The sequence below is a fragment of the Coffea eugenioides genome, chromosome 9 (assembly GCF_003713205.1).
Source record: "Coffea eugenioides isolate CCC68of chromosome 9, Ceug_1.0, whole genome shotgun sequence".
Lineage (NCBI taxonomy): Eukaryota > Viridiplantae > Streptophyta > Magnoliopsida > Gentianales > Rubiaceae > Coffea > Coffea eugenioides.
The window spans coordinates 10372718-10389872 of record NC_040043.1 but is presented as its reverse complement, the minus strand read 5'-3'; the positions used below and the strand labels follow the sequence as shown (position 1 = coordinate 10389872).

The following is a 17155-nucleotide window of genomic DNA, read 5'->3' as shown; positions in this document are numbered from 1 at the left end:
TATTTTACTGTGACTCGTCCGGATATTGCATATCCGGTTAGTATTTTGAGTCAACTTATGTCCTCATCAAGAACCACCCATTGGGCAGTTTTAGAGCAAATCTTATGTTATCTTAAAGAAACTCCAGGACGTGGTATACTATATGGTAATCATAGTCATTCTCATGTTGAATGCTTTTTAGATGCGGATTGGACAGGTTCTAAAATTGATCGAAGATCAACAACTGGATATTGTGTTTTCGTTGGAGGTAATTTGGTATCGTGGAAAAGTAAGAATGCTTCTCAGATTACAACTGGACATGTTGAATGCTTCTCAGATGCGGATTGGACAGGTTCTAAATTTGATCGAAAATTTACAATTGGATATTGTGTTTTCGTTGGAGGTAATTTGGTATCGTGGAAAAGTAAGAAACAAAGTGTAGTATGTCGCTCTAGTGCAGAAGTGCAGAGTCTGAATACCGGTCTATGGCACAATCCACTTGTGAGCTTATATGGATACATCAATTATTGTGTGAGGTGAAAATCAATAATTCACTTCCAATGAAGTTATGGTGTGACAATCAAGTTGCCCTTCATATAGCATCAAATCCAGTTTTTCATGAGAGAACAAAGCATATCAAAATTAATTGCCACTTTGTTCGTGGAAAAATCCAGCAAAACTTGATCTCAACCAGTCATGTGAAAATTGGAGAATAGTTAGTTGATATTCTCACTAAACCTCTAAATGGTCCGAGAATTGATTACATTTGTGGCAAAATGGGCATGATAAACATCTATGCTCCATCTTGAGAGGGAGTGTTGAAGATATGTGATCTGATATTATGAAAAGATTTGATATTGTAAATATTAGGAAAGATTTGATTATAGTATCATATGATTATAGTATCATATATTAATTAGGTATTATATGATTATAGTATCATATATTAATTAGGTAATAGATTGATTTAGATTAGCATGATTTTAGGATCTAAATTAGGTTACACTTGTGTATATATATTTGTATATTGTGTAGTCCAAATATATGAAAAAGAGTATTTTCTCTCTCTTTTTCTTAGTTTACATTTAGATTACGAAGGGACGTATTTGTTTGCTGTCTAGAAAAGAAGTTCAGTCTTGTACAATGCCATTGATCCAAATAGTATCTATCACCCTGGAAATGTGTAGGGAGATGATATTTAGCATCCTCAAGTTGCTCCTTTATTGCTAAAGTTGGCCATTCTCCACTGCCTCATAAACCAGTCAGGCATCTATGGTATCAAAAGTGGCTAGTAAGGGATCGATTCAGTCTAGTCAGGAACAATGCCTTACAAAAATGCATCAAGAAAATGAAGTTGAAGGGAAAGTAGATTATATACTATACACTCACGGCATAGTATTGGGTACTACTGGTTCTAGCTTGACCTACGAAGAAACAGGCAGCAGATTCAATGATAGAACTAACTCCCCCCCCCCCCGGCGCGGCGGCAAACAACAAAAAAGAAAGCTAGACTATATTAGAAAGATTATATATAGAAGGCAACATATAGTTCATACTAGAACCAAAACAGTGGTGCTTCAGCGGATTGAACTAGGACCAAATTAATACTCTAGGAGGCCTAATGTTCCAGATAAATTCATAATTAGTCCAGCCATCTAAGTTGTGTTGACAAAGGACATTGACCAAAATAAAAATTAAAAAGGTGCAAGGTTTGAATTACTGCTACAGGCAAAAGGTTCATAACAACTACAATTATAAGACTTGCAAACATAATTAGGTTCAAGTGTTCTATCTATTTGCCTTCCAGTGCTAATATCTATTATACCATATAGTTAAGTGAACAAATAAGAGAAGCTCAGAATGTGAAGGAATGGTATACGAACCTATCCCATGGCAATTATGGCAACTCTGCCGCTCCCTCCATGCAAGGTGGATCTGGCTTCTTTCTTTGTTCTCTCTGCACATTTGACTACAACAGGAACAATATCAGAAAAGGATAAAGCTCAATATAAAATTTAAACTTTGACTAGTGACAAATGAGCACGCACTTGGTGATAAACAATAATGCATAAAATTTTAAAGGAATCATCATTTGCCGCACCAAAAGTTAATATTAACATTTAATAAAAGGAAAACAGATATGCCCTCTGATTGAAGAGTTCAGTTGCTTGACCTGCTGCGCTCTTAGATTTTAAGTCAGTGCAAAATGCATACATTTACTGTTTCTAAAAAAAATGCTGAAAATAATTGAGAATCTGGTAATGACTGAAGTCAGTTCTTCAGCAGCCATACAAATTTGACACCTAAAATGGAAATTAGGAAATGGACCAAACAGCAAATGTAGCTACAGTATCTCCAAGCCATTTCTCCAAATTCCTCGTAGCTCCTTGTAGCAATAGTTCAACCAGGAAGCTTAGTGTCTAAATACTTCTGGTCTTTGGTTGTGACTCCAAGACCCATACCATAATGAGTTTTATCCAATGGCATTTTAAAAAAAAAAAAAATTCCATCATCTTTCTTGGAATTCATCTAACTCACTAACCTCCCTCTCATTACTCTTCCTAGTTTCAGCTATCCAACTTCTTTTCCACTACTTTTGTTCCTTAATTATGAGTTATTCTCCATTTCAGAACATTATTAGATTGTTACTGGATAAGTTACATGACTTACAAATATTTGGTTAAAAACTTTAGAGTCTTCTATCATTGGTTTAAATCTTTAGTCACAACTTTGCAAGAAATTGTAGTCACAGGTTTGGATCATACATAAAAATGACAATTTTTGAGTAAATTGGCTGAATGCCTTTTACTTCATGATCATTTCCCTTAAATAAGAATTTCTGTACAATCTATTTTAGGTAATCATCTATACATAGCTAATTACAGCTAATGTCCTAATTACTGATATTCTATTTTAGGTAACTATATATACACAATTAATGAACAAATCGTGGGCATGATTTATGCCATAATCTTTGCCACAATTTCTGCCATCATCTTATGCCATAATCTCTACCATTGATATCCCCCCTCAAATTGATGTTGGTTGATCAGCTAGCATCAGCATCAATTTGTCAACAAGAAAATGATGTCTAGGTTTGGAAAGAGCCTTAGTAAACACATCAGCAGTTTGGAGAGCAGTGGTGATATGCGGAAGAGAGATGACATGAGCATCATATGCTTCACGAATAGAGTGACAATCTACTTCAATGTGCTTGGTACGCTCATGAAATACTGGGTTAGCAGCAATTTGAATAGCACTAGTGTTATCTGCATGGAGCGGAGTAGGCTCAATTTGAGGAAACCCAAGTACACCCAACAATCCACGAAGCCAAACAATTTCAGAATATGCAGAGGACATGGCCTGATACTCAAACTCAGTAGAAGACTTAGACACCCGATCTTGCTTCTTGCTTTTCCAAGAAACGAGAGAGTTACCAATAAACATGCACCAACCGGTAATGGAACGTCTAGTATCAGAACAACCAGCCCAATCAGCATCACTGTATGCAACCAGACGAATAGGAGAGTCGATTTGAAAGAAAAGGCCTCGGGCAGAAGTGCCTTTCAAATAGCGAACAATGCGATGAACAGCGGCGAGATGAAGGTGCCTAGGGGCTTGCATAAATTGACTGACTTGTTGAACAGCAAAAGAAATATCAGGCCGAGTAATAGTCAGATAATTGAGGCTGCCTACCAATTGTCTATATAAAGAAGGATCAGATAGAAAAGCACCCTCATCATGACGATATTTAACATTCACCTCCAAGGGAATATCAACTGAACGACCATCTTGAAGGCCAGCCAAAGCAATTAACTCTTGAATGTATTTATGCTGGTGTAAGAAGATACCAGCGGAGGTGGAACGCACCTCAAGACCTAAAAAATACTGTAAAGGACCCAAGTCCTTCATATGAAAAGAAGTTTGAAGATGGTCTTGAAGCTTAGAAATCAAGTCAGTAGCAGTCCCTGTAATAACAATATCATCAACATATACCAGAAGCAGGACAATTCCTTTAGGTGTCTTGCAAAGAAACAAAGAGGAGTCATACTGGCTTTGGACAAATGACAAATTAATAAGCGTAGAACGAAATTTATCAAACCAAGCATGTGGAGCTATTTCAAACCATAGAGTGATCATTTCAACTTACAAACATCAAATGAAGGTGTAAAAAATAACCCTGATGGTGGAGTCATATAAATTTCTTCTTTAAAATCCCCATGCAAAAAGGAATCCTTAACATCCATTTGTCGCAATGACCAGCCCTTAGAAGCAGCAATAGCTAGAACAAGGCGTACTGTTGTCATCTTTGCGACGGGGGCAAATGTCTCCTCATAATTTATTCCATATTCTTGTTTATTACCAAGTGTCACCACCCTCGCTTTATATCGATCAAGTGAGCCATCAGACCGTAGCTTAATGGAATAAATCCACTTACAACCAATGAGCTTAACACCACTAGGACATGGAACAATATCCCAAGTATGGTTCTCCTGGAGAGCATGAAATTCTTGCATAGCTTTTACCCAACATGCATGCTTAGTTGCTTGAGAATAAGAGGTAGGAACTGCAGTATTAGCTAAAGTAGCAGAGAAGCCATACCTAGCAGGAGGTTGACGGATACGAGAAGATCCTCGAAGAACCACTGGAGCAGGTATTGGTTCTGGGTCGGGAAGGATTTGAGATGATGGAGCCCTGCGTCGTTGATAGACAATGCCGGGTTTAAAACGCTCAATTGGTGGCGAGATATCATCAAAGCTAGGAAGAAGGACACGCTTGAAAGGTAAAACATGCTGCTGAAAATAGTACTCATGCTCAAAGAAAATTACATTTCTAGAAACATGGAAACGATTAGCAACAACATCATAGCATAAAAATCCTTTCTGAGTAGTGCTATAACCCATAAAAGCACACCGAACTGATTGGGCTGTAAGCTTGTGACGCTCATGAGGTGGCAAGTGAACAAAACAAACACAGCCAAATGGGTGTAACATGTGATAATCAGGATGGACACCAAAAAGGCGATAATAAGGAGAGTCAAAACCCAATTGTTGAGAAGGCAGACGATTAATCAAATATACTGCAGTTGTCAAAGCTTCAACCCAAAATTTAGACGGCACTGTAGACTGTAAGAGTAATGTTCGAACAATATCCAACAAGTGACGGTTTTTACGCTCAGCCACCCCATTCTGTTGGGGCGTAGAAGGACATGATCGCTGAGAGAGAATGCCTTTATGTTGCAAGAAGGCTTGAAAGTTATGTGACACATATTCGCCACCATTATCAGATCGGAAAATCTTAATAGTTGTGGAAAATTATGTCTCAATATAAGCCACAAAAGTTTGAAAAACAGTAAATACCTCAGCTTTGGTGCGCAAAAAATATATCCATGTGAACCGACTATAGTCATCAATGAACGTCACAAAATATCTATAATGCGCATGTGAAATGACAGGAGTAATGCCCCAAACATCATTGTGTATTATCTCAAAACATGCATTAGCACGACTACCATAAGTAGGAAAAAGTAAAGTTTTGCTCTTTCCTAACTTACAAGCAGAACAATCAAGAGACAATGCATGAGTAGAACACTGATCTTTTTGTTCAAGAAGACCACGCTTCATCAAATTAGATAATATCACATTATTTGGATGACCTAATCGCCTATGCCAAACGTCAGCCTTATTTTCAACAATCATAGAAGCTAAAGATAAAGGTTTAGGAATAGCAAATTGCAACGGAAATAATCTTCCCACTTTAGGCCCCCTTGCGATCACCTTCCCCGACATCTGATCCTGCACACGACAACCATCATGAGAGAAGTTGACAGTACAGTTATCATCCACCAACTGACCAACAGAAATTAAACTAGTAGACAACTTAGGAGCGACAAAAACATGACGAAAAGAATGTCCAAGATCACCAATGGCTGTAATTGGAAGATTACTACCATTAGCAATCTGTATATTTTGTCTACCAGTATACTGCTGCAAATTCTGTAACGAATCAGTAGAGCCGGTCATATGATTGGATGCTCCAGAATCAACAAACCAAGTAGAAGAGATTGTCTTACCTTGGCCCTGAAGCCCAAGGGCAGAAAATGCTGTGAGAATCATCTGTTGGACCATTTCTGGAGTAATAACAGCCTGATTGGTGCTTGTGGTTGTAAGTGTAGGACCAATAACAGTAGGATCTGGAACTGCAACGTGAAAAGCTTGAGCTCGCCTGTTTTCTGGTCGTGTAGGACAGTCCTTGATAATATGTCCATTCTGTTTACAGAAATTACAAAATTTCTTACCACAGTTGCGAGCAATATGTCCAAGCTCCTTGCAGCTGTAGCACTGCATTGATCCCTTTCCTTTATTCCTCCCTTGTGCAGCATAAGCAACATTGACAACTTCTGATGTCCCTCCAGATGCACTTAGAACAGATTGTGTAGCCAATCGCTGTTCTTCCCGTAATAATTCACCAAGACAAACATCCAAAGAAGGAACCGGATTTCTATTCAGCAATCCACCCCGAGTAACCTCCTTAGGTACCTTAGAGTAGATAAGACCAGTATATTCGCTCCATAAGTTAATAAATCCAGAATAATATTGCTCAATAGAGAGATTACCTTGACTGAAGGTACTAATCTCATGTTCAAGCTGAAATCGTCGTGCAGTATTATTTTGATGATATATGCATTGCAGAAAACCCCACATCTCCCTAGCTGTACCAAATGAACGCAAATTGTTCACCATATGGGCTTCAACGGAGGCTAAAATCCAAGAAATAATTCTAGCATCCTTTGCCTCCCATTGACCAAGTTCTTTCTCATTTTTGGGAGCAGGAGAAGTCCCATCAATGTGACCACAAAGCTCCTTCCCTTTCAGAAACATTCCGAATTGAAATTCCCAGGCCGCATAATTCTTTCCTGTAAATTTGATAGCCGAAGTCTCTGTAGGGGAGCTTCCAAAAGAATTCTCAATAGACATTCTTAAAAAATGAGAAAGAAAAAAAAATTCAATGCAATTTTGAAATCACAAAATTGATTGACCAAAAAATCTCAAAGCCAAAATGTTGATTAGAAATTAATCAACCCAGAAAACTAACCAAATGATTCAAATATCCAGCTATGGATTCAAGAGACTAGCTCTGGTACCATGACAATTTTTGAGTAAATTGGCTGAATGCCTTTTACTTCATGATCATTTCCCTTAAATAAGAATTTCTGTACAATCTATTTTAGGTAGTCATCTATACATAGCTAATTACAGCTAATGTCCTAATTACTGATATTCTATTCTAGGTAACTATATATACACAATTAATGAACAAATCGTGGGCATGATTTATGCCATAATCTTTGCCACAATTTCTGCCATCATCTTATGCCATAATCTCTACCATTGATAAAAAATAGGGAGTTCGATCATGAACTGCAACTCATGTTATTGAAAAAGCAGTTTTTTTTCTGGCAGTTGCATGAGTAGTTTGTGAATGACTCTATTACATTGTGGAGATCTCTCTATTATGGTTTTCTGACATAGAACAAAATCTGTAGACAAAACATATTTCAACCCGAGAATTAAATCAAGAATGCTTTGCCTAATCTAATGTACCTTAAGGAGTTCTTGGTGCTGCAGCCACGAACTGTAGCCTTTATTGTGGCTATGACTGGTCCAAACTTTCTTTTGTTTCTGAGAAGACTTCACTTACACCGTAGTAATTATGATATCTTGGTGGTCAGGATGCCTCCACTTTGGTTTTCGTGCATCTTGTGATCAGAGTTAGCTTTGCAACTTGGAAAAGCTACTAAAACTCTCTGATCTTTTGAGTACTCTCTTATCAGTCTTGAGAAGAAAGAATCCTCTCTTTCCAGTAGCTTTGCTGGTGTGTCATACTCTGCTATCCACCCTGTTCATGGAACAACAATCATGAGTTTAATGAATTGAACACCAAAGAGTACACAACTAGAAGTACATGTAAAAAAAAATTGAGATGTTCATTTGTTTTCTTACCATCACTGAGGACCAATACAATATCGCTATCTATAACTGTGTGGATTCTGTGAGCTATAGTAACCACCGTTCGATCTTTAAATTCTTGACTGTTGATCTTTTTGTATTGTACCATCGGTTGCAGTATCAACAGATGCAGTGGCTTCATCTAAGACAAGAATTGTGCTCTTCTCTTGCAAGGCTCTTCCAAGACAGAATAATTACCATTGGCCGACACTCCAGTTTTCCCCCATTTTCAACCACTGTATGTTAGTTGCGTTAAAAGAACAAAAATTTAGTACACATTTTATCACCACCTAAGCATTGCATTTGAGATAGTAGTCCAAGGCAAGTATGCGACCTGTAGTTTCCAGCTTCTCTGGCTTCCCCCACACCAAATCACCTAACTGACATTTGTCTAGAGCCTTAAATCAACCTTAAATCACTACATGGGTTTTAGGGTAATTAACCTTGAATCAACGCCAATTTTGCCTTTCATGGCAGCTGAAAAAAGAAGGTAAAAATTGGCCCCTGTATGCATTTTTGTCATTTTAGGGCAATTCAAACCAAGTAGATCGACCATCTTAGCCGTTTTTGCCTTTCATAGCCTTCAAAACAAATTACGTTATGGAGTACCCAAAAAAACAAAAAAGATGAGTTGTGATTTATATGAAAAAAATATAAGCACCATGAATGCATAGGAAATTCACTGATTGCTTAAATTTGTTTTTAATTCTTAAAATATGTGGTCTAAAACACAATTACTCTTAAAGGGTCATATGATGAAGCGTTTAAATAAACAAGGGATTTGTCAGTATGCAACTACCAGAAAATGAATGTGCAAAGCGCCATCCAATCTATTTCAGTCGATGGATGATCTAAACACAAGAAGGCATTAAGTTTGATTGTTATGATAGTTCTTGCATTTAGGTTAATATGATTGAAGGCTACAGCACATTTTAATGGCATAAAGCCTCAGAATCTTCTGGCTCTTGGTACTACAAACCATGCATAAAAGACCAAAACAGATGTTGAAGAGCATCATAATTGGGTGTTTAAAGCACCGTCGATCTTGTTGCAGGCATTCTTAACGTTAGTTGCATGAGGAAGTGTCTTTTGACGACCACAGGACAGTGCACTGATTCATGAACATCATTCAAATGCCCAAGAATGATCCGCTAATATGATCAACTGAATAAAGATCAGATTGTCAAGTCTAAGACAGTTGATGAGTCGAAAATTGACAAATCAGATTTGCTAATTTTTAACTTCTTCGGTTTTTTTTCCCGGCTTCCTCTCTACTTTCTTTTGTATCTATCCCTGATTTGCCTCGTTTTAAAGGCCTTTTATAGAGTAGATGCCTTTAGTCTTTGAAGCCAAGTGGTGATGAAACTCATATTTTAACTAATGAACTGATAATCAATGATGCAGGTATCTGAACAGTTGACTGGTCTAGTTCTACTGCCAAATGCAAAGCTCATGGAAAGTAACTTCAAAGCAAAACTATGTCATGAGAAAACCTCCCAGAGAATCTCCTCAGAGGTATAAATACAACAACAGAAAACAGTGAGAGGAACTCAAAACTCGAAAAAATGAGTCAACCATGAGCAACTAAGTAGATCTTAGCAAAGCTTGAAAATTAAAGAATGGGTAAAAGTCTCAAGTGACCAATTCTCATCCATTTAATATTTCCAGCTTCCATTACTCACTCATTTGGTCTTGGAGAAAACATTTGAATCTGGCGCCAAATCTACAAATATCGAATAACAATAACATTGTAGATGTTTCAAGATGTTACTTGATTGTTCAATCCTAAAGAAACCCTAAAACAATAACATTGTAGAAAATGCTACTATGGAAATAACCACCCTCTTTTGTTTTCAAAGTACCTTTCTGCACAAAATGTTTCTGAAAACAACGTCTTTCACAATGCAGACCTTAGCCCACAAATTTGGACAGAATAGAAACACAAGACTAGTTGAAAAGCCCAATACCCATGAAAAGGTGCTCAGACAAGCAAAGGCAAAGTGAATGAAAAGACTAGTCATCGGCAAAAGCTATGAAACGAAAAAATTTAGACAAATTACGAAGGACCAAAAAAATCAAACCTACTCCTAAAACAGTGTTTTATAAAGGTTAAACTTCAATTTCGCTGATTAGATGGAGCACTTAGTACTCAATAGCAAACTGGAAATGATGGTTTTGACCTAAACTGAACAAGACAGCAAGTGGTACGATATAGTAGCCATTACACTTGTGAATTAAATAGTAAAATTTAAGCAAAATATCTAGAGACCTCTGCAGACTCGAATGTGAAATAGTTTCATTCACTTATAAGTCATTCAAGTAAGAGAGAGAGAGAGAGATAAGACAATAGCACGTACCTTCTCCCGCTCCCAATTTATCCCTCCATGCCATCCCCAAATAGACGAGATGTTCAAGGGTCTCAAACAACAAAATGCATCTGCAATCACCCATTTACAGCTTTAAAACATATTGATGGGATTTGGGAGCCACTAAAGAACCATATGAAGAAGATTCAGTTGCTCCCTTCAGTTTGAACCAAATCGAGTAACACTGAAAATGTAGATGAATTTCATGGGAACTTTTCGCAAGCACTTTCTGGAGATGCATTCTGGCCTTGACATATCTACTCTTCTAAGACAACCATTAAATAGTGTTGCACGGAAGGTGATTAGGTTGACAAGCATCTGTTTCCATTTGCATAAAAACATATTTACCTTCCTTTAGCAGCCCAGCTTCACAAAGGCCATATGATCAGACAAAACGTCAAAACATCAAAATGCAATCCTTTATCCAGAAAAGTTACAAGATGCTCACCCAGGGGTGTAGGGAGCAACCTTTAAAACCATATCAAGCAGCATAGAATTGTTCCCTTCACTAGAAACTAAATCAACAATTATTGAAACAGTAGATAAATCAGGAGAAAACCCTCTTGCAAACAATTCCTGAAGAAGCATTTGTGCCTCAAAATATTCACCGCATTTAAGACATCCACGGACGATGATATTGTAAGTACGGGCATTTGGCGAACAGTTATCATCTTTCATTTTCACAAGAAACTCTTTAGCTTCTTTCAGCTTTCCTGCTTCACAAAGTCCTTTTATCATTGTATTGTATGTCACAACATTAGGATGCAATCCTTTATTAGGAAGACTTTGAAAAATGTCTTGTGCAAGATCAAGCATCCCCTTCTTGCAATACCCATTAATGATGATATTGAACATGGTAATGTCAAGGTCTACCCGGTCAGAGTCCATCCTCTCTAATAATAACAATGCTTCATTCATATTTGCATTCTTCGTGAAACCTTCCAAAATGACACAATAAGTGTAAAAATTAGGATTTAGTGAAGCAGCTGGCATCTCATTGAAAACTCGTTTTGCAGTAGCACACTTTCCCTCCCTAAATAAGCCCTGCAGGACAATGTTATAAGTAGCAACTGAAGGTTTCAATCCTTTACATTGAATCTGTCTAAAGAGATGCATAGCTTCATCCACTTTCTTTTGCTTGAAAAATCCGTTGATTAAAATAGTATAGCTTTGAATACCAGGAGCTACTCCTCCATCATTCATCAGATCAAAAACTCTTTTTGCACCAGGAATCTGGCCTATTAGACAGTAGCCATCCAACAGTGAATTATAGGTGACCATATCAGCACTCTTGCCCTGTTGAATCATGGTATGAATTACCTTCTCGGCTTCTTCGATCATTCCTTCCTTACAAAGCGCATCAACCACGACGTTATATGTATAAACATTAGGAGAAATATTATAATCAACCATCCTATTCCAGATGTTTTCAGCATTTTTCCATCTACCATTATTACACAACCCTTGAATCAAACAACTACAAGTGATGACGTTTGGGGGAATGCCCTTATCAATCATCTCAGAGAAAAGGGCAAGAGCTTCATCCACCATCCTATCCTTGCATAAGCTGTCAATGATGGTGTTATACACGATAGTATTGGGCTTGCACTTTCCTCTTTCCATTATCCTCAAAAATTCAATGGCTGCACGAGTGTTCCCCACCTTGCACAGCCCATCTATTACAGTCCCAAACATTTTATCATTGGGTTGACATAGTTTTCCACATATTATCTTCCTGAATAACTCTTGTGCCTCAAGAACCTTACCTTGTCCAAATAGCCCTTTGAGTAAAGTGGTGAAAAGGCAAACGTCAGGCAAATAACCGTGCTTGAGGAAGGATCCCAGAACAGAAAAACCACAATCAGTCCTATCTAAGAGGCAGTAACAATTAATGACCATATTCATGGTATAGTCATTAATAGGAATACCACCCAAGAAGCACATATCTTTGTAAATCGAAATAGCAGCAGAATATTGCTTCATCTTGACCACACGGCCAAGCAATTGGGCGAAATCAATAACAGAAGGCAGAGGCCTCATCCGGACCATTTGCTTATACAAACCCACGGCATCATCAAGATTGTGAATACTATCAGCAAACCCAGATTTAAATAGTCCCTTATTCTGAGACTTAATTCTCCTAGCAGAATGAAAATGGGCCAAAAAAAAACCAAAATTGCCGCTGATACAAGAAAAGGGTAATGAAACAGGAAGTGGCCTTGGAGGGAAATGCTCAGAAATACCTCCAGCATTGCGATTGACAGATGACATGGATGATCTCTTAACGGAATGGGCACCAATATTTCTCCCGTTAATCTTCATCGAAACAAGTAGTACTAGCACAAATCCCCTGCTGCTCTTTGCCTCTGCTAACTTCACTCAAGACAAGCTCTCAGGCGGGTCGGATTTCTCAGTCAAACATACAAAAGCAGATCCGAATAGCAAAAAGGTGGCTTTTGCAGGAGAAAGAGGACAAGCTTTGGAGCCCGAGGAATCAGAAATCATTTACAAGGTAGTAATTTTGTGGGAACTCTATATTTGATTATGCTGCCGCCAACACATTTTTGGTTTGTACATGTTATGGTGGTGAGAATTGCAGTTTTGGTCATAAATGTTTGAGGCACGATGGCATTTCAAGTTTCTAAAGTTTGGAAGAAAGTAATTGCAGTCCTATTGACTCATTTACACCAACTGTAACTGGAATCCATTCATATGCTGTTAGCCACTGACAATTAATTGTTTAAGAAGGTTTAAAAATCTTGAAAGGAATATTGTTGGTCATAATTTGTAATAAAACAGATTATGTGAGTAATTAGTTTTTAGTTCAAAAATATAAAAATTCGATTGACCAAACAATTAGGTTAAAGAATAATTATTTACGTGACTAGCATGTTAGTATTTGGTATCTTTTATTACAGATTATGGCTAGTAATATACTATTGACTTTTTAATTTTTTACAAAAATTAGTTGCCGGCACATGACCTAGTAGTAATTGATTAAAATCAATCATTAGGACTAAACGTGCATAAGAAATAAAACATTTGATGCTACATTTGCTTTCACACTTTCAAGAACTACTAGGAGGAGAACGATGCTCGTGGAAATTTTCATGTTTGCCTAGTTATTTAGATTGCTCCAGTTATGCATGGTACATAATTGAATTTCAAGTTTACCCAATTATTTATGTTTTTCCAATTATACATAGTATATAATTGTTGCAAATTATATTAAGCTGAATCATAAATGATGCGATCATCCAAGCTACCACCAAGGACGGGGTGATACCAATCGGACCAATCACTAGAGCTCGTGCCAAGTGTACGAAGGAGCAATTGAATATCTTGATATGCCTGGTACAAGAAGCTAAGGAAGTTAGTTCAATCTTTGAAGGTGGTTCGGAGTAATGCTTCGCAAGCTTCAAGTTAATTAGTTTTCGTTTCAAGTTAGTGGAATAAAGCAAGTGACTCGAGTCAAGGAGTCCCTGCCAATGTTAGTCATTAGTCTTACTCTTAGTTATTAAAATTGGCCAAGCCCACTTGTTTAGATTCGGCCATGATGGGCCATAGTTGGACTGAATTCTAGTTTTCTAAACCTTATTAGGATTATTCCTAGTTCCCAGTCGAATTAGGATTTGAGTTGTAAGAAGCTATAAATAAGCTTCAAGCCAACAACAATAGGTAGATTTTGATTGATTAATAAAATTGAGAGAATTCTCTTGGTTTCTTGCAAGCATCCCTTGAACATCTTAGATAGTTTCTAGGAAGTTCAACTCGGCTTATCAAATAAGAACCACACTTGTGTGTGGTACCGTTCTACCAAATTCCTTGGTTCGCTAATTCGTTAAGTCGCGGGTTGAGATCATATCAAGAGCGTTCGCAACTTAGAGGGTTAGATTGGGTCGAAAGGAATTCCGCCAACCAAACCTGGAAATTATCCATCAAGGTCGTGGGAATCATGAGGATGAATTTCACCGTCGTGGAGGAATTCGCATCAATAAATATTGTATTCATCCATTCAAAATTAGATAAAGCTGTATTATATTTATCCATTCAAAAGTTTCTAAAGCAATTCGCAAAAGTAATTTCCGATAATACTATAACTGTGAAGTGCATCCACATTAGCAGACTTAAGAAAATAGGACTCTCATCTAGAAAGAAAAAGAAAAGACAAGTATAATTGTAAGTTACAGGACTTGCTAGATTTCTTTCTCTGCCAGATTTTACCAATAGAAAGCAATATCATTACAATATTCTTAATGTTTCAAAAGGTACAAATTATAAAAATACAAAAAGGCTATGAAATGCCCTGTTTCTCTCAACTACTAACACCCATGAGACGCTTTTTTTAATATAAATAGCATGAGATACAAGACTCAGCACAATTGGGAGTGGAGAGCTGCATATGCTTCCAATCTGTAAAAAGATAAACAAGTCATTATCTCAGGTTTAGAACTTTATTGACATAGCAAATGAGATCTAATAAAGCAAATCAAATAGATATACAATGGAAATATTTAGGGCACATGATAACAGCAAGGAAAAGTATTAACACTTTTCAAAATGGCATTTGAGGCCAAAATATTCATCCATCGACTCAACAAATTTTATCACTTTAATCTTGTTTTCATATAATAGTTGAAACTTATTCAAAACAGTTTTTGAATCTTGGAATTAAAGTCACCAAAAGACAAAAGAAGTTCAATTTCTTTGGAATTCATAAAAGGTAGAAACATCAAAAAAAGAATATAGAAACTTATAGAATAGAAGACTTGCAATATTATTTTTGAACTAATTTTGACTATTTAAATAACATAAAGTAAGAACTCAACAAGGAGGCTTCATACTCTTGTTTCATCAAATGTAATAAAACATCTCTACACTTAAACTCGCCAAGCAGATGTACAACTATTTATTTGGCTGAGTTAGACTAAATATAAAAATTGTGTATCTCATGTTTAAAGCTTTGAAACTGCACACTAGTCAAATGGATTTAAACCAAATTTTACATTCCCACTTGAGCTCCCAAAATGCAACAAGATATTAATCAGCCAATATTCTGCACCCTTTTGTCATTACTTATGGGTTGTATGTAAGTTCTTACTTGAATTTCAGAAAAGAAGGGAGACAAATACAGTTTTTTTATAATACATACTGTATAAAAAAAATCAATAAAAAAGAAATTGACAACTTCTTTAGTGCTACAATTTAAATATGTTTCACCTTTCTGAAAAAGACATTTTTTAAACAATTTCACCCATTTCATTAGTTAAACCCGTTCCTAAATTGTCAAGTCCCTGTGCTCAAATGAAACAGTAAAAGTGGCACGCCACTTAAGTTCCCTAATTTATATTAAATCTACCATAGGAATTTCCTAATCCTTGTTTTTGTGCTTATGTCAGCAAAAGATTCAAAAAAAATTCAAAATGATTTAAAAATTGCAATGATTTTGAAAGGGACAAAATGCATAGATAATCTAGCCGCAATCAATTGTTTTTTATTTTGTATTGTTGGCAAAACAGTTAGATATTCCCCTATATATGAAGTTTCACTTGGAGGTTAATCTTTTCATTCCTACAATCCATTTATTGCAGCTTCAAGGAATGCTTCAATAGGATGCAAAAAATACAAGAAGAGAAAAACATAAAAGATAAAAATGAAATAGGTAATCTACTAACTTTAAATCTAGAGAAAATAAAATAACCTTCCCAAATAATCTCCACTTTTTTCAAGACCAATAAATAGGGCAAAGGGAGCAAAAAATTACAATAAACTACTAAGGGGGGAAAATGAAAAGAACACAAAAACATTAAAACACACCTTTCCTGGCTAAATGGAGAAAAACAGCCTTCTTTATCCTTTGTTCCTTTATCTATCAATAATATAGAACTAACAAATTCTGAAAAAATCAAATTAATTAGGAAAAAGAAAAGACAAAATCAAATTAGATTAACTTTTTTCCAGGGAAAAAAATAGAGAACTAAATAATGTGCACTTTGAGAAAAGAATTTCTCCAATTCTTTGTTGCATATCTTAATATCTTGTAATAAAAATTTGGAACATATTAGAGCATAAAAGATAATTATAATTAATATGTTAGACCATCAAATCTAGCATAGGGCATGTGAAACCACGATATGAAGCAAAACAATAGCAACAAAGTGATAAGTGCATATTTTGAATGTTTTTAAGTGTGCTTTCTTATTTAGTTTTGGTGTGTTTTAGTCACTTTTGTAGCTAATTAGCTAAGATTATAGTGAAAATATGTATTTTGTGGTTAAAGTGATAGAAATTGCATTTCTATGGATTCTAATGGTAAAACTTCATGTTTTTGTAGGTTTAATGAGTCAATCATCAAATGGCATGAATTGAGAAGAGAATTGGATGATTATTGATGATCTGAAGTGATAAAAAGAAGACATGAAGTGCAAAATACTCAAAAGATGAAATGCAAGTTTTCCAACTTTGATACCTTGTGGTATTTTGGTTATATCATGAGTTACAAGTATTGGATTGAGGTGATTCTGGTATCATTTTGAAACTAAGAGACAGGTCTACATTTGGTATGAGATATTGAAGCCTAATTCAGTCGTTTTCATTGTCAAAAAGTTGAAATACAGAAGTGCATTTTCAATGTCAAAAGCTGAAATAGAGTTTTGACTAGTAGAGGGTATTTTGGTCAATTCTTGGTCCACAAATCTCCAAATTAGATGATTCTTGAGGCATTGGAAAGTTAACTCAAAGGGTTACAACTTTCATGTTCTGCACAAGAGTTAGTTTGGCCTCCATCATTGAGAAAATATC

General features: G+C 36.3%; 3 protein-coding genes and 1 long non-coding RNA gene across 4 annotated transcripts; all 4 read right to left on the bottom strand.

Moving 5' to 3' along the window:
* Positions 1-3009: 3009 nt before the first annotated feature.
* Positions 3010-3891, bottom strand: LOC113782187 (uncharacterized mitochondrial protein AtMg00810-like). Its single transcript, XM_027328096.1, has one exon. The coding sequence runs from the start codon at positions 3889-3891 to the stop codon at positions 3010-3012; it is 882 nt and encodes a 293-aa protein (XP_027183897.1).
* Positions 3892-5525: 1634 nt separating this feature from the next.
* On the bottom strand, positions 5526-6956 carry LOC113782186. The gene is made up of 4 exons (XM_027328095.1): positions 6774-6956; positions 6596-6691; positions 6053-6518; positions 5526-5774 (listed from the first exon to the last, which is right to left on the bottom strand). Exons 1-4 carry the CDS (start codon positions 6954-6956, stop codon positions 5737-5739), a joined length of 783 nt encoding a protein of 260 aa, XP_027183896.1. The 3' UTR covers positions 5526-5736.
* A 633-nt stretch (positions 6957-7589) lies between these two features.
* On the bottom strand, positions 7590-10434 carry LOC113783774. Its single transcript, XR_003469975.1, has 3 exons — positions 10346-10434; positions 7983-8224; positions 7590-7878 (listed from the first exon to the last, which is right to left on the bottom strand). It is a non-coding gene; the product is annotated as an uncharacterized LOC113783774 (long non-coding RNA).
* Positions 10435-10798: 364 nt separating this feature from the next.
* On the bottom strand, positions 10799-12676 carry LOC113782185 (putative pentatricopeptide repeat-containing protein At1g12700, mitochondrial). Its single transcript, XM_027328094.1, has one exon. The coding sequence runs from the start codon at positions 12674-12676 to the stop codon at positions 10799-10801; it is 1878 nt and encodes a 625-aa protein (XP_027183895.1).
* Positions 12677-17155: the final 4479 nt, after the last annotated feature.

What these genes read in the sequence shown, in the direction of transcription:
- LOC113782187 (XM_027328096.1), bottom strand. Translation starts at nt 3,891, where the DNA reads ATGAAGGACTTGGGTCCTTTACAGTATTTTTTAGGTCTTGAGGTGCGT.
- LOC113782186 (XM_027328095.1), bottom strand. Translation starts at nt 6,956, where the DNA reads ATGTCTATTGAGAATTCTTTTGGAAGCTCCCCTACAGAGACTTCGGCT. An exon ending in AAGAACTTGGTCAATGGGAG is followed by an intron (nt 6,692 to 6,773) that starts GCAAAGGATGCT and finishes CATTTGGTACAG; the next exon opens with CTAGGGAGATGTGGGGTTTT. An exon ending in CCTTGGGCTTCAGGGCCAAG is followed by an intron (nt 5,775 to 6,052) that starts GTAAGACAATCT and finishes TGTCGTGTGCAG; the next exon opens with GATCAGATGTCGGGGAAGGT.
- LOC113782185 (XM_027328094.1), bottom strand. Translation starts at nt 12,676, where the DNA reads ATGAAGATTAACGGGAGAAATATTGGTGCCCATTCCGTTAAGAGATCA.